The sequence below is a fragment of the Schistocerca serialis genome, chromosome 8, assembly GCF_023864345.2.
Source record: "Schistocerca serialis cubense isolate TAMUIC-IGC-003099 chromosome 8, iqSchSeri2.2, whole genome shotgun sequence".
Classification (NCBI taxonomy): domain Eukaryota; kingdom Metazoa; phylum Arthropoda; class Insecta; order Orthoptera; family Acrididae; genus Schistocerca; species Schistocerca serialis.
The window spans coordinates 446,771,584-446,794,980 of record NC_064645.1 but is presented as its reverse complement, the minus strand read 5'-3'; the positions used below and the strand labels follow the sequence as shown (position 1 = coordinate 446,794,980).

At 42.5% G+C, this 23,397-nt stretch overlaps 1 protein-coding gene across 1 annotated transcript in view; it reads right to left on the bottom strand.

Annotated features, from left to right (window-relative positions):
* The window catches only part of LOC126417057 (uncharacterized), a 113,186-nt gene that overhangs the window by 40,969 nt on the left and 48,820 nt on the right, over window positions 1–23,397 (bottom strand). The window contains exons 4-5 of the mRNA XM_050084950.1: window positions 22,231–22,399; window positions 7,799–8,077 (exon numbers count right to left, since the gene is read on the bottom strand). Coding sequence (XP_049940907.1) covers window positions 7,799–8,077; window positions 22,231–22,399 — 448 coding nt within the window. The remainder of the gene's footprint in view (window positions 1–7,798; window positions 8,078–22,230; window positions 22,400–23,397) is intronic.

Below are 23,397 nucleotides of genomic sequence, written 5' to 3'. Positions count from 1 at the left end.
AGGACTGCATACGACCGAGGCACACAGGGCCAACACCCGGCATCATGGTGTGGGGAGCGATCTCCTACACTGGCCGTACACCACGGGTGATCGTCGAGGGGACACTGAATAGTGCACGGCACATCCAAACCGTCATCGAACCCATCGTTCTACCATTCCTAGACCGGCGAGGGAACTTGCTGTTCCAACAGGACAATGCACGTCCGCATGTATCCCGTGCCACCCAACGTGCTCTAGAAGGTGTAAGTCAACTACCCTGGCCAGCAAGATCTCCGGATCTGTCCCCCATTGAGCATGTTTGGGACTGGATGAAGCGTCGTCTCACGCGGTCTGCACGTCCAGCACGAACGCTGGTCCAACTGAGGCGCCAGGTGGAAATGGCATGGCAAGCCGTTCCACAGGACTACATCCAGCATCTCTACGATCGTCTCCATGGGAGAATAGCAGCCTGCATTGCTGCGAAAGGTGGATATACACTGTACTAGTGCCGACATTGTGCATGCTCTGTTGCCTGTGTCTATGTGCCTGTGGTTCTGTCAGTGTGATCATGTGATGTATCTGACCCCAGGAATGTGTCAATAAAGTTTCCCCTTCCTGGGACAATGAATTCACGGTGTTCTTATTTCACTTTCCAGGAGTGTAGATGCAACCAACATTGCTTTTGCTCCCAGATGACACTCTGCTGATAGTAGCTCCTTGCCCTCGTTACAGACTGAAGCGTCTACCATATTTCAGCTTACAATGAGATGGAGAAGCCGCAATGGCTCTCCTCCTGGTTGGAATGGCTGACTTCACCGCCGTGGTAGCTGATGTCACTAGTTTCTCAGCGTACTCTTCTACACTGTCGTCTCCGTCCGGCAATATAGGTATGTACACACTCCCAGGGTAGGAGCTCACAAAAGGTCCGATTGTAGCTGTCCCAGTGGCAGTCCATACCAGGCAGTGAAAATGTTATTAAATCATGGTCTCTGGTGATAACTTTGTCCAAGACCACCAGTCTTTCACATTGCTCGCAAGACTTGACATTACTAACGCAGCGTCAGTGTTTGTACCCTCGCCACCTCCACAGTGTAGGTGGGGGGGGGGGGTGTTCCCTTGTCTACTGGGAACCATGAGTTGTAGCGCCACAATAGTCTCCTCCACTTTCTGTCCCTGGTCATCCCGAGTGCCACTGAACCATAGGAGCGACTCGGCATTTATATCTGCCGTCACAATGAATCTACGCCCCCGCATCGCCGTGGCCAGCTGAACTAGCTTGTCTTAGAGCTCGTCAATTTCTCTTCCATACTGAAAATACATATTAATGAGGTATGCACCAATAGCTGACTGAAGTTCCAGGCCGTTGCAGTGGTCGCCAGAAAGGTGTCAGGGGACTGTGACTGTCAGTTTCACTTTTCAGCCGTGAATGGGATCTGCCCAGCGATGGAGTACAGCTCCTGCAGACAGAGCACGTCCAGACTCCTCTCCTCCACCACTCTTCGAAGTTCCTGCATTACCAGTCTACAGTTACGCGCGTTTTCTGTCCCATATTAAGCCTGATCTTCATGGGAAGTACGAGTGAATGTGTGATTCTGGCCAATTTTTCCTTCAGTCATGCGCCATCCTCCTATTTGTTAGGACAGATTGATTTTGTAGTTCATCCAGGTCGAACTTTTCGTTTCTTCTTTCGAAAACGTTTTAATTAAGCCCCACAGGGCGCCAAAGTTAGTGGGGAGATTCATTGTGCTGAGCTGTATTCTGTCCACAGCCGTCATTACAGAAAAGTTGAAGTCTCTGCCGAGTTCGTTGCAGTCACACACCACATGCCTCAGAGCTGTAGTGAGGACTGCCGTATCCTCCAGGCGCGCAGGCCGCATTGCATGTTCCAAGTCTGGCTATACCCTAACAGGATGCCTCCGAAACTTGAAAAATGGTTCAAATGGCTGTAAGCACTATGGGACTTAAAATGTGAGGTCATCAGAACTACGTAAACCTAACTGACCTAAAGCCGTCGGCACACGGACCGTGCATCCGAACGTTGAGCGTTGAGCGTGCCGAGTTTCTGACGTCATAGCGTGGAATAGCACGTTCGGGAGTCTTTCCGAACGTGCAGAGCAATATCTGGCATGTCAGATATTCTGAGCGTGCCTCTGAGCGTTGACCAATGAGATGGCACAACGCCAACTACGTCACAAGCACGCTGTCTCCCTTCAGTACAGAGTTGTGAGGCGCCATATTGGCATTCATTTCAAGCCTATATGTATATATGCCGTTTCTGAGCACCAGCAAATTGAGAATCACTGGAAAACCCGTTGTTAACTGCGTGATTCGTTCCAATAAAATAATGTGAAATATCATTTTCGTGGCAAAAGAATTATTGTAACTTGCGTATTATGAGAGCAGGCTATTTGAAGATCCACCCAAAACGCAGTTTCTTGGTGCAATTTGTTATAATTAAACTTCAATTAGTATCATATCTACGATTAAGGTTTTCAGCAAGGGGGAAGATACTATAGTTAGATATAGTTTGGAAGTTGCTGGTGTAATGTAATGACTACTATCACTGTCTGCTGTTGCGATATGTGTTGGGGCGGTGGTTCGCGTTTTGCCACTACCGAATGTTTTTCCTAACATTGACATTTTTATTAGGTTCTGGTACTTTATTATTGGTTTAATTAAAGTATATAGTATAATATTTGATGTTATTTAAATATAAGTTCACCTTTTTTTGAGGAGTGACTGTTCGATTGGCTTAATCTACAGGACAGCTACTTGTATAAAGATATTTTGCTCCTTTTTCTTTTACGCTTCGTAATTCACATGTTGCAAAGATTCTCCTACTGGGTAGGAACAGTGATCAAGTAAGACGGACCTTGGGGTTTTACTAAAATGTGAGAATGATGAAATAATGTTTATCTTATGCGGAGAAGTATTCCAAATTTGTCCGGCACTGTTTGTAATGGAACTTTTATAAGCCTCTGTCCTTATTGATTGGACATGTTACTTTCCTTTTCGTGGACGATGGAGGAAATGTGCGTTTTAACAGAGCTAACGTAAGAATTTTTAGGCGCACCCATTGAGTAAACAATGTGATTTACGAACTAGAAACATTCCTCAACTGCCGCTGGAGTGCGTTGCGATCGCGTATGCTACGTTGGGGCCCAAGTACCGTACGCACAAGTCGCATCGTTCCTGAGCGTTCAGCAGCACGTTGAACTTGGCACGCTCAACGTTAACGTTCGACAGCACGGTCCGTGTGCCGACGGCTTAAGGACATCACACACATCCATGCTCAAGGCAGGATTCGAACCTGCGGCCTTAGCAGCCGCATGGTTTCGGACTAAAGCGCTTAGAACGGCTAGGCCACAGCGCCCGGGTCCGAAACTTCTGTGAGGAAGTGAATCTGTTAAGCCACTCGTACTGCTCACATTGTTTACTTGCACTCGTTTTCTTAGAATGAAAATATGTCATTCTTCTTCATCACTGGTGAACTCCCTGCCACAGGATGCCCTCTTGGCCACTTCCTATCTACAGAGGACCTCTTTCCCTGGCATAGAGGAGAGGGAGCTTCTCCCTGACCTCAGGCGTCAGTTTGAACATATACGTCCATCGTCTCGAGACTCGGCCAACATCCGTGAAAATTCTTGGAATCTTCTGGTCCTCATTGTATTCCTTTCCCTTTTGCTCGGGGACTTACTCTTAGGCTTACTGTGTTCAGGTGTGGCCTCAGCCATAGTTCACTGTAACGATGAATCGCTGCTGTAGCATCATGTAGGTAGGGAACTTCCTCCCACTGGTGTAGCAGGTCTTCTTTCCTTTTCGGGATCAGGAAACGCTCACCCCAGTTCTACCACAATTTTTCCGTGCATTATCTTCAGCGCTGCACCTAGAGCATTCCGGACTTCGTTCACAGTGCTTGTTTACATGGTCCAGATGGCCACAATTGTGGTACTACCAGATAATCTATCAAGTTTATTGCATGACAACCAAGTAGCTTTTGCCCATAGTGGTTAATTTACGTCACAATTTTTAGGAAACCTCGGCAACGTGATGTACAACGTCAGATTCCTGAGGCCCAGTCTTGAAGCGCAGCTTAAACTCTTTTTCAAAGGTTTCCACATTCTTATCATCAAAGTTTTGCTGGCATATTGTTTCGTAGATTTGATTTTCCTTTAGTATAATTGCCACGAAATATAGTATTACCAATGAATTCCGCTTCTTAGGTGGCTCACACTTTACTGCTTAACTTAGTTTTTGGTTATTAGGAATGTTGTTCTCATCTGCCTCTGTCATCTACAATGACACGTTCTTCGTTGCCTATAGTTTATTGATCCTTATTTTGTCTTTTGCAGGATACACTGTTGTTGTGAAGATTTCCTGCAATTTCTTTATGTCGTGACAAGACAGAGGTCTTAGAAAGACCGCCGTGTCCAGTCTTTGTGACACTTTTGCAATGGTTTCCTTTGTTATTTGGGACTTGGTTCAAATGGCTCTGAGCGCTATGGGACTTAACATCTATGGTAATCAGTCCCCTAGAACTTAGAACTACTTAAACCTAACTAACCTAAGGACATCACACAACACCCAGTCATCACGAGGCAGAGAAAATCCCTGACCCCGCCGGGAATCGAACCCGGGAACCCGGGCGCGGGAAGCGAGAACGCTACCGCACGACCACGAGCTGCGGATATTTGGGGCTTGAAAGCTCCCCATGTTTTGATAGCTAATCTTCCCGATTTTTACGCTCAAGTCAAGGATCTGACTTATCCCGTCATGTATCTACAGAACAGTTTCCTCTGTCTGTCCCAGGCCCTCTTTGAGGCAGAAACAGTCAGCACTGAAGCCCTCAAACGCGCACTCAAATCGCTCGTCTCTTGCTCGGTTCTCATGGTTTTTAGATGATTGAGGAAGGTCGGAGCCCTTCTCTTGCCCGACAACAGCTTCCCTGGCACAGAGGGGCGGAGGGGTGGGGTGGGTGGGAATGGGTACTGCTACACCTCACCCACTGACCTCACCCCTTGGACAAGGCCACTCCTGAGCTGCCGGGTTCAGCAAGTATACCCCTACCTTTGGAGAGGTGAATGCACCCGTCTTCCTTTACTGCGCACTAGCCCGGGCTTCCATCTCTTGGCCAAGAACCCACTATTACTCTGGTGGTGGGGCGGTCACCCAGTCGTTCAGCCGTCTGGACCCAGCTAACTTGGCCCAGGCGATGTCACCAGCCTCTAGGTTTGGCAGAATCGCCCCCCCCTCCCCCCCCCCAGTTACTCCTCGCGGGCTATGCCGAGCATCCTTGCCGACTTGTACCGAGATCCCATGCCGACAAACGACGTCGCTGGCATGCAGAGCACCTGGTGTTCTATGCTCTGCAGCAAGAGGGAGGCGAACACCCAGCGCTGAAGAGTCGCTCGTGAGGTGAGAAACGCCCCCCGCCCCCGCCGCCCTCGCCAGGCACAGCAGCCCTTTCAAGCCCTCTCCAAGGGACAGATCTTCAGTCCCTGGACACAACTCCCCCTGTGCCACGGACCCTTCGCTTTAACATCGGGTTGGGTCGCAGCTATCCCTTCTGACGCAAGGCAACGACCGTGTGAGCCTGGGAAATGCCGAGCTTGACTTTTGGCACCACGAGAAGGCGCCACGTGGGTAGGAGAGGCTATCTATGACGCATCACTCTCCAATGTGAGACCTGCAAACATCTTTTGTTAACGAAACGACAAGTGGCATGCCGGTGACTGGAGTGGCTCCACACAACATTCAGCGAGTCGATCGCATCATTGTGGTCACCGGCGGAAGGCTGCGGATGATTCGTGGTGAATTACCTCCCACAGTAAAGGCAGTGTGATGAAGATTATTCAGCAATGTATATTCAAAGGCTTGTCCAACTTGCGTAGCAAGAATGATATCCGACGAGATTACGTACACAAGAAAAACAAGTGCCTCCCAACAGTGGCAGCGCTTCTGTTTCGAAGTAGAGGAATTTATGGAAAACACTGCGACTGAAGACGAAATGTGGGTTTATTTTCTTGAAGCTGAACAAATAGACAGTCAGTCGAAAGGCATCACAAAATCTCACCAAATAAGAAATAGCTCAAAACAATCCAATCGGCAGGGAATATAGTGGCTCTAGAATTCTTAGACGCAGAGGGTGTGATAACGGTTAAATTTTTGGAGCAAGGACGCACAAAAAATTCTGTCCAAAATGTCACAACTCTTGAACTCAGCGAAGCAGCTGCTTTTTGTACTAAAGCACAATATCACACACCTGTCGCCACCCCGCTGAAGAGATTGTGGAGAATGAATTGGAAGTCTTGCCTCCTTACAGCCATGACCAGGCACCACCAGATCCATCAGTTCAGGCCACTGAAAGAAGCTCATCACGAGATTGTCTTAGAAAATGAGTAGCCCATGAAAGCACTGTGTGACAATGGCTTCTGAAATAGGATCTGCCTTTTACCACGCTGGATTACACGTATTCGTTAAAAGGTGGAATGGAACTGCGGAAAAGGACAGAGATTGTATTGAAAAGTCACAAACTAATCGTCAGTGTTCTGGTTTAGAGGTTTCACAGTTGCATTTGAAATTGTTGACGAATAATGAAAGCCGCGCGGGATTAGCCGAGCGGTCTAGGGCGCTACAGTCATGGTCTGTGCGGCTGGTCCCGGCGGAGGTTCGAGACCTCCCTCGGGCATGAGTGTATGTGTTTGTCCTTAGTGTGTAAGCTTAGGGACTGTTGACCTTAGCAGTTAAGTCCCATAAGATTTCACGCACATTTGAACATTTTTTTTAATAAAGAAAGGGGACATTACCTTTTGTATGAGCTCCTATGGTGGCAGATAAAAGTTTCTAGCAGTGGAACCTGGCATTGTCCAGCTATTATTTATAGCTTTGCGTCAGCACCAATACTGTGCAGTGTCTGGCTTTGTGCTTAATGCATGTGACATGTATCCTGAACTATGTGATGTACAATGAAATAATTTTGTACGTATATTCAGCGGAATATGCGAATACTGTCTGCGAAATTTATTTAAACGTCGTGCATGATGCAGTAGTTTTTCACGCATCTTATTATTTATTATCATATATCTCCTGAACGGTGGGCAGTATAATGATATGATTTTGCATTTACTTTCAGTGGTATATGAAAATACTGTCAGTAAAATGTGTCCTGAATGCCATTCTTGGCCCAGTAAGTTATAACGTCGTGACATGCGTGGTACTTTGACTGCCTGAACAGTGGAAAAGTAAACATATCTCCTTCCATGATTTCATTTGTCAGCAAGGAAGAACTTAGTAATGGTTTAAAATAATGTGTAAAGACTGTTGCAAGTCAGTAAGTGCTCTCAGTCTCAAACATTGGACATTCACACATCACGCACTACACTCCTTTTTCACCCCACTCCCCATTTACTAGTTAGGTGGTTCTCACCGCCGCCCCCCCCCCCCCCCCCCCCCCAGCAACGATCACCAGTAAATAATGTTTAGGTGTACCACGTTTGGTTGCAGTCGGTTAAGTGGTTTAGGATTAGATGTGCAAGACATCCATTTTAGTAATACGTATAAATGTAACAGTAAGAAGCATCGCTCGCACGTCACCAGCCCACCCAAATCCTCTGCTACAATGGCGAAGAGAAATCAAAAGAAATTTAGTTATCCTGTAAGAAGCCACTGGACTCCTCAGGTCGCTTATACCGAATCACTCAGAAAATAACCCGAACGAAGTCTGAGATTTTCTCGATTGATTTCGTGTCCACACTGTGGATAAGAAGTAAGTGAAAAAAGCAGACAGACGCAGCTAGTCACTGTGCATGGTGTGCTGTACCTTGGCCTGTACCCCCGGATCGAGGCGACCCACAGAGCCGGGTGGTGGAGGCGAGTGGCTGAGGAGGACGTTGCAGGCCGGGAAGGCCTCCGTCTGGCCGTACCACTGCTTCAGCCGCCGGCCCGTGCGTCCCTCAATCCAACGTTGGGCCTTAGCGTTGAGAGCGGCGCCTCCCGTGATGCACACGCGCACCTGAGATAGAGCCGACCGCAACCGACCTTCTGGAGAATGGCGAACCAACAGCACCCAGTGGTTGGGCGGCATTCCTACACAGGTGGGCTGCGAAAAGACCCAATTACATACACACACATACACATCTACGAACACAGCATCGAACGAAAGCTATCAACACTTTGCTCATAAATAAAAATCTTGAAGGCTTGGTGCTCTGCAGTTTTCAGATACTTATTAAAGGACATCTCCTGTACACCAAGAGCTGAAGTAGTAATGTTTTGTTTGCCAAAATCAGTTTTCATGCCTGTGACCCATCATCAGTGCCATATGGTGCAGGGGAACAAAGAAATGTATGATCATCGATACTTACGGTATCACTAATATCAGTCATCTAACAGTAAGTACCTCAACAGCAATGAAATACATGTCAGTTAAAATGACAGTTTCTGAAATCTGTCTTGTAACATAGCACACAGATTGTGATGTATATAACCGCTGACAAATCTTAGGCAGTGACAATATGGTAATGTTTGACATAACGGTCATAAAATGAGAAAATGGAACTGACAGGTCAAAAGTCTGTGTTACCTGCCTTTTCAGGAATTCAGTATCGTATTCATATACAGGGTGTTAGAAAAAGGTACGGCCAAACTTTCAGGAAACATTCCTCACACACAAAGAAAGAAAATATGTTATGTGGACATGTGTCTGGAAACGCTTACTTTCCATGTTAGAGCTCATTTTATTACTTCTCTTCAAATCACATTAATCATGGAATGGAATCACACAGCAACAGAACGAACCAGCGTGACTTCAAACACTTTGTTACAGGAAATGTTCAAAATGTCCTCCGTTAGCGAGGATACATGCATCCACCCTCCGTCGCATGGAATCCCTGATGCGCTGATGCAGCCCTGGAGAATGGCATATTGTATCACAGCCGTCCACAGTACGAGTACGAAAAGTCTCTACATTTGGTACCGGGATTGCGTAGACAAGAGCTTTCAAATGCCTCCATAAATGAAAGTCAAGAGGGTTGAGGTCAGGAGAGCGTGGAGGTCATGGAATTGGTCCGCCTCTACCAATCCATCGGACACCGAATCTGTTGTTGAGAAGCGTACGAACACTTCGACTGAAATGTGTAGGAGCTCCATCGTGCATGAACCACATGTTGTGTCGTACTTGTTAAGGCACATGTTCTAGCAGCACAGGTAGAGTACCCCGTATGAAATCATGGCGGTGAATCGAGGAAGTACAGTAGAGTACGAAACTAAACAGAGCTCCAACATGGAAATTAAGCGTTTCCGGACACATGTCCACATAACATCTTTTCTTTATTTGTGCATGAAGAATGTTTCCCGAAAATTTGGCCGTAGCTATTTGTAACACCCTGTATATGTGACACACATTCACATATGTAAATTACACTTTGACAGTAGGTAGGCCTATATGAAGAGACGATACACAAAAAGTACGAAACAGGAAAACAATAATTTTGGTTCAGTGTTTATGTCCTGGGTCTAAAATTGCCTAATTTGACTTGATACGTTTTACTATTTTGGAATGTTATACTTTTTTGTATGTTATAAATTCATATACCAACAGTGAACAAAAGAAAAACACTGCACGTCACAGATATACATAAATGCTACCTTAGAAGTAACAAAAGTCAGGTAACGTAGACTGTTTACACAATGTGACAGTTAGGGAGTCATACATTATCAAGAAATATCACTCCCGAAGATATGTCAGCAATAGCATACATTACAAACTATATACTCCGTGAGCCGTGTTGGCTCATATCGATTGCGGTCTGTAGATCGAATCCTTGTTTCGTTTTCCCTCTGGTCGCCAATCGGCCCTCTTGCGCTTGGTCTTCTGGTATGAAACTCTGAAATGTTTTCGAGGTGAGCGAGTGTGGAACGAACAGTCACCGAGTGCAAGGAGGAAGGAAGTCGGTTGGAGAAAATGTGCGTTGTCAAGCGCCCGTGGTCGGTGTCTTGACTGAATAGGCTTGAGAGATCCGTTACAACGGAACGACTTCCATTATGATTAGCTGTTTCCGGTGCACTGAATTGGCACCTCTTCCCTGTTGTCGAGCCGTTTTGTGTGATCAAGTTGGGCAGCATTAGTCAGCTCTGTTGTTACTGCCTTGCCCTAAGTAATTTTACCGTGAGTGGTGAATCTGTGCTTTCGGAGAAGTTTGGATTCACCATCAGTGCAGTATGTATATCTTTTACAAACTGTTTGGGCCTGCCTGTTTCGGGACTCGCGAGGGCCCTGTGTAACTTACTTGTGATCCTTGGGTGTGGAGATTGTGGTGATAATCTATTAGTGGTTGGTTTGTTCGCTTGCTTAGCCGAGTGGTAAGGTGCTTGACTCTCATGCAGCGGGTTCGGGTTTTTTCCCGGCGGATTTGGAGATTTTATCAGCTCGTGGACTGGGTGTTGTATTGTCTTCATCATCATTTCATGCTCACCATCGCGCACGCAAGTTTAGGCAGCTATTTGCTGAAAATGTGCTGTCGTAACAACTGACCTTTTGATGTTTCTAGGCATCCCCTGGTGAGTCAGCTACTATTTCTGCAGTCTACGCTTGCAGTTGGTTCGGTGCACCAGCGGCACGATATTATTGACCAGCATTTGGGATTCGCTGCTGCCCTAAACTTGTGTGAAGCTGTCCTTCTATGCCGGCCGAGGTGGCCGAGCGGCTCTAGGCGCTACAATCTGGAACTGCGCGACCGCTACGGTCGCAGGTTCGAATCCTGCCTCGGGCATGGATATGTGTGATGCCCTTACGTAAGTTTGGTTTAAGTAGTTCTAAGTTCTAGGGGACTGATGACCTCAGTAGTTGCGTCCCATAGTGCTCAGAGCCATTTTTTTGTTCTTCTGCACGGCGACTGTTGCTTAAGTTGTCTTTTCTTAATAGGTTCGTGTGGGCCAAAATCTTTTCAGAGTACACGTATTTTGGCCTTTTGGTTTGGATACTTTTTTGTTCAGTGGCCTTTCTTAATCAAGCTCTCCGTATTTAGCCAGGCCTTTTGCTGACACTTGTATTTCCTTAAATTTGACTGCTCTCGGAAAGGACTAATTTAATCATTGGTTTATAATTTAAAATCATTCTGTTAGCTTCGGATATTTAAAACCGTTCAAACATTTTTACTAAATTTGTGCTACTCCTTGTTACATTTGACCTAAGTTTTTGGTTTAAGTGTGTCAGGTCTTTTAAAAGACCGTGTTAAATCTTGGGTTCCGTAATTGAAAACCACTATATTAGCATGTGACATTACCATATTTGTTGAACCACTTTCTTGTGGTAGTTAAATCCTATCGTACTAACTGATATGCATGTCATTGCTACAGAGCTACTTTAGTAAGTGCTGCTACAGGCACAGTTATCAATTTGTATAAATCGATGAACATACAGTTGTTTTGCTCTGTATCAGGTGTTATAAACCCGAAAACAGGTTTTGGGAAATAAAGTATATCTACCTTAGCTCATTGTGTATGGAAGGTGTTACTCATAAATAACATCGCAAGAAAGTTATAGTAATCATAGAAGCATCGCTATGTTCATGTATCGGTGTATAGGATTGATGAAAGGGTTAGGTATTCTGTCTGCTCTCATTTCTCCATTTCTATTTATTTTTCAATCTATCTGTGATAGAGCGCAATCGATTTTCACAAGTCTTAAGCGGAATAATACAAGCTTTAGATAAAGCAACTTTTTAATTTCATTATAGATTTTTTTTTAAAATAGGAAGAACAAATTTAAAATTACATAACAGATTATCAGAAAACAACTGGACAGTACCAAAAGCAAAATAAATTAATTCGTACCTAAACCTTCATTTATCACTCTGTGTACTGTAGTCACTAAAAAACAACATTTTATATGTCCAGTCGTCTCGCTGACAATCTTTTACTTAGCACTGACAACGCATTGGTTAACTTTGAAAATAAAAGCTTGGAGATTACTAATGTTGTTGAAATCTTCAGATACTCATTGCAAGCTTACAGAACTGGGGGAATAAAATGATATGTCTTCTCACTTCTCTAAACGTTTATCCAACAGTGATGCCACAGGTATCACAGACTAGTTCATTGGGTCATTTTGATCAGGCAGAGCAGGTTCGAAAGAGGGAGCTGCTTCGTTTACTTTGCTTTCGTTTACTTGTGATGACGCCGGAAGTCGTATACCGTTTGAAAAAGGGATCACAGCCTGCTTCGCTGCTAATGGTGCAGCGTTTGTACCAACACTTGTTGCTGATAGACGACTTGTTGTAGATTTTGCCCTAATGCAAGCTCTGGAATACTGAAAATATTTTTCAATCTTGGGTGAAGCAAGCAGATTATTGTTGCCAAATAATCATCTTCAGTTTTTTTCAAAACTGCGTTCTATTTGCTTATTAAGCTCATCTTTAAAGTGTCTACTACACTGTCATCAGGGTGATCGTTGGGCTTACTTAAGTCATTTCGTTGTACTTTTATCAGTAATAATAATAATTCGTGTGCCTCAGGGACCTGGTACAAGTATTTCAATTGGACGCCACTTCGGCGAATTTCCGTAACATAACCCAGTCATTCAACAGGGAAAGGGGACCCACAACTAAACATGTAGCTCGAACGACGTATCCTTTCTGTTGCCGCCTTACATCGTTGTGACGTGAAAGCTAGGTTAAAACGCAGATTGAAAAATCTTCGGTCCCACCGGGGCTCGATCGTGCTAGCACTCTGTTTGTCTGCAAGCGCTTTGCCGTACGATTTCTTTCAACCATGTGACAACTGATATAATTCTGCTTATGGGCACGCACTCCTTAAATGTTGGTATGTTGGTCCTCGTGTGTTCAGTTGTTTAAACTGTTTGAAGTGAATCACGTGACCAAAATTTTAGTTTAGTGTCAAGAATAGTTTATTACATTACTAGGATCATGACGTACACGCTTACTTATCTAGCTGCCACTGGTCCTGTAGACAAAGTGCTATGTCAACTATCAGCTACCATTGCATTCTGTCCGTTGCTGTTTCCCCGTAACTGACTACATTCAAAGCTTCCGCATCTTTCTATGCGTCACCTTCCATCTGTTTCTTGTCCTGCCCAAAGATCTTTTTGTCGTAAAGTGGACAGTGAATGCTTGCTTAGGGATCAGATCTGTGGCCTATGGATTACGTGATCTGCCCATTGGAGACTTTTTATCTGTTGATATTGTAAAACGTTGCTCTTGTTGAAGATCTCACAAACTTCGTTATTATTTCCTGCTCTCCAAGGATCTCCGCCTGCCAGCGGGTCCCTAATTCTTCTCATCGCGATTCTTTCATGTCTTAGGACTTATGCCTCTCCCTTTTTGTCGATGTCCCGCTTTCTGAACCGTAGAGGATAATGAGGCGTTCTCGTTTTCGCAGAATGTGGTATGGCATTAGAACTGGAGATATCTCTGAGGGCATGTAGATATGTCTAGCCAGCAGCAATTCTTTCTGATACATCAATTGGTATATGTGTATAACAACTGTGTCAACTTGCACATACTTTAACTGATCAACAGACTTGAGATCCTATTTGTCAACTGTGATATGCTTCTGTGCACACTTAGTTCTGCCTGGCTGAATAGTTCTACCTACTTGCATGTCTCCTTTTATCTGTTTATTTATTCAGTGCGGTACCTGCTTAAAGAACTGGTATCAGTAAGAATATCTATTGAAAAGTATGGAGTAAAAAAAGATATTGATATGGAAGTACTCGATACCAAGCATTATCATACTTTTTCCGCATTTCTACACACATCATCATCACTACAATAATTTCCAAAATCCTTAAACTAAAAGCTAAACTTAACCGAATTTCAAAAATTGAAATTTTTCCTCTACACTGTAAAATAGCTAATATTGGAATGGTTGTCGCCACTGTTATACACGGTATGCAGTGACATACTTTGCTCACTGTAACTCTATGAAGAGATTTAAGTTCATTACTGTCAGTCGACTGTGTCCCCGAGAAAGATCTGTGTAGGGAATTTAATCTTGGTAGTTGACAGGCTTAAATAATCCTCCCCAATAGAGTATTCACATATAGGAATCAAATTTTATTACCTCTCCGGCGACAACAGATGCGTAAATACCACTAAGATGTAACGTTGATTTGATGGCATGATTGTCATCGGCTTTGAATCTATGAACATTTTCTCCGACCCGTCTATCCGTTCCATTATAATCTGAAGTTTATTCCAGTAGCAGATCATGTTTAACATATCTTCTACCAATGTGTCATATTTACAGATCTTTCGTCACATTCCTAAAATGAGGAATTTCTTTATTAAGTATTTTTACACGATAATCAGTTTAAACGAGTATAGCTCCCCAAATCATATGTGTCCTCTCCTTGGTGTGTGGTAACACTAGCATGTGCCCCACCTTCTGTTCTATTCTCGGTATTTTTATTCTTCTGTTCATGTCCCTATTCGTTTGCTTCCCCCAGTATTCTGGTGGTCTTTTTTCTTGGTACACTTTGTTTCATGAGCTGTACGCCGTGGTCCAAATCATATTTCGCTGCCTAACGCATCGTCTCCTAGCCATCACCACAGGGTATAAGGACACCGATAGCAGTTTCAGACAGCTGAACAGCCCGAACTTTTTATAAGTACCCCTGCAACGATCACGTTTACGGCTGTATCAGGAGGAGAAAAATGGTTCAAATGGCTCTGAGCACTATGGGACTCAACTGCTGAGGTCATTAGTCCCCTAGAACTTAGAACTAGTTAAACCTAACTAACCTAAGGACATCATACACATCCATGCCCGAGGCAGGATTCGAACCTGCGACCGTAGCGGTCTCGTGGTTCCAGTCTGCAGCGCCAGAACCGCGCGGCCACTTCGGCCGGCTATCAGGAGGAGAGCTCCAGATCATAATAGAAAGCACTGAAGCATAAAACGTTATAAGTACTAATGCTGGCTAAAGTTGCAAGTGAGTTCAGCCGAAATTTTTACCACGAACCTAGCGGTGATCAGAGAGGATATATAAAATACAGTGGTGGCGCCGTGTTTGTTGCTCTTAGAAGTAGTCTGTCTTGTGGCGAAAATGAAGTAGATACTTTCTCTTACTCAGGATGGTAGAGTCTATACTTAACAACTGGAATTAATTATAGAATGCTTACTTTCACTGACCTCTTGACTCAGATGAAGACTTAAGTCTCATCTCAAATGCTTACTCCACTCATATAGCTACACATGATTTGTGACTTAAATATACACTCGATATGATGCGGAAATTACTTGCTTAAAGTCGGTGGTAGGCACAAAACATCGTCTCAATCAGTATTAAATGTGTTTTCCAGAATTTAGTGTGGACAGATCGTTCAGAATCCCACTCGAAGTGTAAATAGTTGCGTAAACATACTCGGCCTCTAAGCAACGATTAATCCCTAGCAAATAGGTAGCATTTTGACAGACACAGTAACCACAAGCTAGTTGCAGCGACACTGAATACCGCAACAACAAAATCAACCAACAATAGACACAAAATGTAACTCTTTACAAAAGCCGATCAAAATTCGTTTGACGCCTTCCTAAGAGACAGCTTCCATTCCCTCCGGACTAACTATGTAAGTGCAGACCAAATGTGACTTAAATTTAAAAAAATAGTACCGCAGGCAGTGGAGAGATTTGTACGAAATTAACTAATACGAGACGGAACTGACCCAGCATGGTACATAAAACAGATCAGAACACGGTTGCAGGAACCACGTAAATAGCACGCCAAATTTGAAAGAACGTAAAACCCCAAGATTGACCAAGTTTTACAAAAGCTCTAAATTTGTCGCAGACTACAATGCGAGATGCTTTTAATAGGTTCCACAACGAAACTGTCTTGAAATATGTAAGAAAACCTAAAGATATTCTGGTCTCGTCAAGCATACCAGCGGCAGTGCACAATCCATAATTCACATCATAGCGTTGGTAATGTTACCCATGAAAGTGGCTCTTAAGCTAAGTTACTAAATACTGTTTTCCGAAATTCCTTCACCAAAGAAGACGACTAAGTTATAAGCAAATATTCTCGGTGTAGCGCAGCAACTGAAATCACTTAATAAAGACAAGTCCTCCGGTCCACTAGCTTCATACTTAACATATACAACCGCTCGCAGAACGAAAGATCCGTACCTAAAGACTTGAGAGTTGCGCATGTTATACCAGTGCCCAAGAAAGGAAGTCAGAGCAGTCCGATGAATTGCAGAACCATTCCGCGGACGGCGATTTGCAGCAGGATTTTGGAACGTATACTGTGTCAGCACATTGTGAAATTCCTCTGAGACAACTATCCGTCAACACACATTCACCACACGTTCAGAATTAATCGTTATTCTGAAACGCAAGTACCTCTTTATTCTCACGAACGAATGAGTGTCATCCACAGAAGCGTTCACAGTCATTTCTTATTTTTACAGTTCCAGAGAGCTATTGATACTGTTACTGACAAGCAGCTTCTAATCATATTGCGTGCCAGTGGCGTATTGTCTCAGTAATGGGACTGGATTCGCCACTTCCTGTCAGAAAGGTAACAGTTCGTTGTAGTTGACGGAAAGATATCAAGTAAAACAAAAGTGATATCTGAATCTCCAACGATCTTCCCAAATGCGAAAATATTGTTTTATTACCGAAGTACGTGGAAAGAAATTATTGTCGTAATAAAATAGGAGAAATCAGATTCAGCAAAAAAATATTTAGGTGTCCGTTTTTCCTGCGGCACTGTTCAAGAGTGAAACGGTTGAGAAATAGAATCAGCCGCATAAGCGTACTGCAGAGTGGTAACGTAGATGTACATCTGTACTGCGCAAACCACCTTACGGTGTGTGGCGGTGGGTGCTTCTGTTACCACTTTCTTTATCCCCATTTCCCATTCCATTCAAGATTTACGAGTGGGAAGAAAAACTGCAAATAAAGCGGGTGATGTAGTCTGACAACTGTCTAAGATCACAAAGTCGCGCTGACTTCTGTTGTTGAGCTTGTCCTGTTAAGATTTGGTGCTGCGTGCTTTGTTTAGCCGTAACGCCCATTCGCTATCCAACTTAACTACTTCCTTTTTTCCCTGAAAAGTGTTTCTCAATTCGTATTGCGTAACATATTAATAACTCGATCTTGATCAAATCATAATGTCGGAGAAACGAATTTGGTGCTTGTGCATTATCTCCTACTTTCGAATTATCCCTGTTTCCAAGATGACTCTTGCTCTTGTGTTCCTTAAACCAGGTGTAAATGCCTCTTTTTGTACTTGTATGTATTCTAGATCGCGTTAACAAGGACCTATGTGATCTCCCGATGAGGTGTGTTTAAATATTGTCTCGTATCAACTTACTTTGAACAGCACAAGTTACATGAGCATTAGAGGTCGTGAGTATAGATAACCTATCAAGTGCAGTTGTTGCGTCTTCTATAACGTAAAAAGTCGAATAAACAGCCCTTAAGATGGTCATGAAGAAAAACTCTCTTTTTTGGTGTCAGTATATTGATGATACTTTCCTTGTATGACCTCACTGGGAAAAGAATTCTCAGCATTTTTTGAATGATATTAATCCTGATATAAAGCTCACTACGGAAAAAGAGAAAAAGATCCAATTTCAGCTTAGGACTTGCAAGTACCTAGGAAACGTGACGGAGCTTTAGGGTCCAAACTCCATAGCAAATCCAGTTACGTGAATTCCTGTCATCATCCCAAACGAAGAACAGGAAAGTTTAAAGTACTGGTGGGTTGCGCTTAAAGATTCTAAAAGCCACAGTACTTAAAGCAAAAGTTCGATCATTTAAGATAAATAGGGCAAACAGCCTAAAAGATCCGGAGCATCTACTGACAAAGAACCAACGAAACGGACACTTTTTTCCTATTCCTAGGCACAGTCATAGCATCGTAAAGATTCTAAGAATTCGTAATATTGACATTGTTTAAACTAACAAGAACTATGTGTAAATACTTCGCACCACGAAGGACATACGCTCTCCACTGACCACAGCAGTCTGTATAAAATCTCTTTCATATGCAGTCAACTGTACATAGGAACTACAAAAAGAGCTAGTAAAATTTGACTTAAGCAACACGAGGGCAATAATTGTCTGGGACACCTCTGTTGAAGCAGGTACTGTAGTGGGACCAGGGAATCATCAAATTCGTTTCTTCGATACAGTTATTTTATCATGATCCAGTAGATACTACACAAGGCTGAAGAGAGAGGCCATAGGAAATCGAAAGAACAAATACAACTTACAAAGAAAAAAATGATTGAAATTAACCGTTTGTGGGTCTAAGCGGTCAATAAAACAAACAGTGTCAATACTGCCACCATTACGTGCCCCGTAAGACATGGCGGTGTAGCTCGGCAGTCTCAGAGTGCAATTATAGTATGATGGCTGACGCGACACAAGCCACTGAGCGCAACCCTTTCCTATTCCACATCTCCTCGCACTACAGCAGAAACAACGAGCGGCGCGCAACTTACCTGCACTGTGGTCGTACTACTGCAGACATGCCACTGAAAAGAATTCCGTCCAGTTAAATTAAATACAAATTATAAAGTTGATTAGAAAACAACTACTTTTCAATAAACAGCTCACGGCTGTAGCCAGTTACCAATGGCCACTGCCGTGCGGTTTATCACCACTGAGCCCGTCTGCCTGGGATCTGCACCTAAAGGCAGTGGTCTGACGACGTCACGATACGCCTAAAGCATGGATACACAAAAACAGTCCGGTTTACTGAGATTCTTAAGTCTGAAATTGCTCTTTGAGTCCTTATAGCCACAGATGATGTACCCTGGATTGGGAGACGAAACAGCAAGCATCGAATTATGTCTTGGACCCCAGGCTAACGCAAATAAAATAAAATTCTACTTGGACACAGATACCGGCGGTGAAACCCTACCTTCTTGATCTCTTTGAAAAAGTGCTTTCTATACTAAAATCTTCTCTGTGCATCTACCTTTGTAAGAGTTTTTCACTCGTTAAATTTTAATTTAGTGTATTAATTATCTGATTTTACGCTTCATTTCATTTTCTTGCCCATCATTCCCAGTTCCTCCACAAAAATGAATTTATGTCATATTTACAATGTGACGTTTGGTTTACTTGTTTAGTGAATCGAGAGCTGTGTCTACTATCTACATGTGATGTTCTCTGCTCTTTCCACAATTCAGTATCACCGAGGAGTGTTCTTGTTTTGACACAGACATGGAGAGCATTATCACCTCAAATTGAAAATAGTCTTATTATTATTATTATTATTACATTTCAGATAAATCGCCAAATTGAAATATGACTAGAAAGACAAGGAAATCAAAGAATTTAACTCTGACAAGGGTTTCTGTCCTATTGAGCAAAAATTTCAACATTGTGTTGGTGTAATGAGCAATCATCAATTCAATATATTTGTAATTTATTAATTAAGTCTTATGCCACACTTCCACGTGATATTTTATTACTGACTATTTTCGGACATTTTCGTTCATTCTCAAATGATTACCTATAATTTCAGGTACGATGATAAAAGAAAGTTTACTAAACTGGATTTTCCTACCCCCACCCCCAAAAATTATGTGGTGTTACTGGTTCTTGGCTCTGCATTCTCCTGAACTCTATAGAAAACAAGTGTAAGTTGTAATTTAGACTTGTACCATTCTGTAGCGGAATGCACAGACAGCCGCTTCTCTTGTTAATTATCACTTGATTACATCGGAAAGACTTTTTATATTGTCCTCTATTTTTTCGGTATATCTCCTTGAAATTAACAGGTAAGCCTTTCAACATTCATGCGTTCTAGAATAGTAGAGCTTCATGTTAATGTTTAAGTTACACTTATCGTTTAGAAGTTTTGGTAAAATATTATTAGTTAGCAAAATATGGGTAGTAGTTACGTAAACTGGATCCCTTTCAGTTTCTGAAACCGGGCTCCTGACATTTACATGATTAAAGTCTGTATCAATACGCACTCTTATTCTTTTGTAATTCTATTGCAGATCTGAAGAAGATTATATCGAAGGTTCATGAATGTGTCGTCCTTCTAAAATTACTAAAGCCATTGACAATGTTCAGGAAAAGCAAATGGGTTGCAATAACGCCGGTAAACAGCTTAATGTTCCAAAACAACACGTATGAGGGTTTTCAATTTGCACTAGGGTACATCTCAGAAGGCAGCAAAAGCTAAATTGGCAGACCTACAATTCTGGGTAAGGATCTAGAAAAAGATGTGGTTTCGCGTTGTTTTGCTATGAACTCGTCTTTCTTTTGGTTTACTCACACTTACTTGAGAAAGAAAGTCTGTAGGAACATCCGTCAGCAGGGCTGTTGGATTCAGCAAAAGAAATACTGAGGAATGCGATACCCTTCTGAAGGATATTATATTACGTCTACTTTCAAATGATGTTATGTTTTGTCCAATTTAGTACCTTTTACCAGTTTTGATTATTGTTATTTTGCTTATTTTCAGAAGGGATCCGATTTTGGAACGCTCTGCGTGAAAGGTTTCTGAAAATGCTCTTTCATGTTATGGTTCAAATGGCTCTGAGCACTATGGGTCTTAACATCTGTGGTCATCAGTCCCCTAGAACTTAGAACTACTTAAACCTAACTAACCTAAGGACATCTCACACATCCATGCCCGAGGCAGGATTCGAACCTGCGACCGTAGCGGTCACGTGGTTCCAGACTGAAGCTCCTAGAACCGCATAGCCACACCGGCCGGCCTTTCATGTTATTTCTTAATGTTCTTTTAAGAGTTAAAGGTAAATTGTGTATAACGTAATACATTAAATATTGCATGCCTTTAAAAAACAATGTTTTACTACTTTAAATGTTTTAAAATCATAAACCAAATAGGTGTCAAGTTTTGGGCACTTTCTACCGCGCACAAAGCGTGAAATACAATACGTTTAGTTACATACATAATTTTCAGACTTTTTTGTGCTTATGCTCTAGTAGTGCAATAAATCCTTTATGACGTACCTGAATTTGTTATATCTGACTGTACAGAACAAGTTTCTTTTAGCATCAGATTAATACAACAAACATTATTTCGCTATACTACGATTGTCTCGGTACATTCAAATCTCGAGGCAGACGATATGAATTATGAAGACATAACAAACAACTGATGACGTCTGTCAAATTTTAATATATACAGAAATAAAGACAACAGTGGAATTTTGGATATACCAAGGTACTGACAATATGATTAAACAGCATTTGTTGTATTGACCTGGTGCAAAAAAAACCTGTTATTTAAAGTAAAAAATTACAAATCGAGATATGTCATAAAAATATATTCTATTACTGTAAACCGTGCACACAAAATGATTGAAAATAATTTATGTAACTAAACATTTTGTATTTTATGTTTTGCTAATGACATTGTATCTTCTAAAGTAGGTAATCGATTGAGAATGAAATAAAATTTTCGAAATTAGTCACTAATAAAAATATTATATGTCACTCTGAGGGAAACCTAAATTAATAGAAGAGCGAGAGGCAACTTAAAAAAGTCACTAAATAATAAGTGAGACCTGATACGTGACGCACTCATTGTGCAAGAGGTTTGCGAATTAGTATGCAAGTGTTTGTGATGAGTTATGATTTGGCTAAATCCCTTATGGAATCAGCGCGGGCTATTAACTAGTTCGAAACTTAAGCCACAGTAGTTGTTTGTAGATGCCAACCAGGATTTTTCGTGATTGAACCAAACCATTATAACTAGTACATGCTCTTCATATAACAGAGTCCTCATTAACAGATTTGTCTGGACAGTGCCATGAACTGATCAAATTGCTCAAGTAAATCCAGGATTGCCCGTCTTGAGATCGTATCCTTTGGACCCGTGCCTGGTGCAGACTCCACAAGTACTTTATTTGACAAATCCCAGTACTACATGTGACGCGGACGCTCTGTAAATGATAACACAGTACGGGAGACGAACCAAGGTTCGATAATAGGTTCTGAACTGAGCTGTTTTGTTACACAACAATTAGCTGTAGTCACTGAACCTGAAATTCTCTTGATTGGCAGATGATGAGTAATGTCTAAGAGTTTTAATTATAATACCTATAGAAAGTATTCCCATATGAGGATGGAAAAGACCAACCTGAAACTTTATATGAGACTTGAAAAACCAACAAGGAAAGGAGAGTCCTCAAGTGTAGTACATACCCATAACAGATACCTTGGTTCTCCGTTTTGTTCTGACTATACTCTCTCACGAACAGGTAATATTATTTGAACTACTGGTCTAACCTTGTATCTCTCTATGTCTTCCAGAACAGCTTCAGGACTGAACTCCGACGTCACAATGCATTTCATCCCGGTGCCCACACACCACACCGTGAACGCTATTCCACTTATCCAGTAGAAGCCCGTCGTAAATAACACGACGTCCTCTCCTCCATAAGGGGCATCGCTGCGACTGAAACAACAACACCTAATTACGAAGTGAACTGGATTGCTAGATCAACACCTTTTCTATGAGCTAGGATCTATGAGAAAAATATAAAAAAAATCAACATTTCATTATTGTAAAAGACGCCATCTAACAGCAGTCTTTCAGGTATATTATGGGGCTGAGTCAGTTTCACTAATTGCTAGCATTAAAATCAAGATAGTGCAATAGAATTAGTCGACCTTGTAAAAGCTTTTGAGATGTAAAACTCGGCAAGATGTTCGAAATTCTGAAGAAAGTAGGAATAAGTCGCTTGGAAAGACGAGTGATACACAGTACCTGCAAAGATAAAGATGTATAGTAGGTGCTGAAGACCATGAACTAAGAGCTCAGCATGACAGGACGTAATCTTTCGCCTCTACTATTCAATCTATACATCGAAAAAACAGTCACGGGAATAAGAGTGGTTCAAGAGCAGAATTACGAGTCGGGATGAAAGGATATCAATAAGAGTGGCTGAAGACGTTGCTAACTTCAGTCACACTGAAGAAGAGTTACAAGATATTTTGAACTGAATGAACAGTCTACTGTGTACAGAAAGTGTGTTAAGAGTAAATCGAAGAGAGACGAATGTATTGGGAGGTGGCAGAAATGAGAACAGCGATAAAATAGGTGATAACGAAGTTGATGACGTTAAGGGATTCTGCTACAATGGAAGCAAAATACGCATGACGGAGGAAGTAAGATGGACATGAATATCAGACAAGCACAGACAAAGAGGACATTCTTGGCCAAAAGAAGTCTACTGGTATCAAATGAAAGCCTTAATTTGAGGAAGAAATGTCTGAGGATGTATCGCTGGATTACAGAATTGTATGTTGCTGAATGATGGATAGCGAGACACCCAGAGAGGAAGATAATCTAAGGGTTTGAGATATGGCGCTAAAGAAAAATCCTGAAAATTAAGTAAAGTTGATAGGATAAGTATTGAGGAGGCTCTTCACGGGTCGGCGAAGAAATGAACT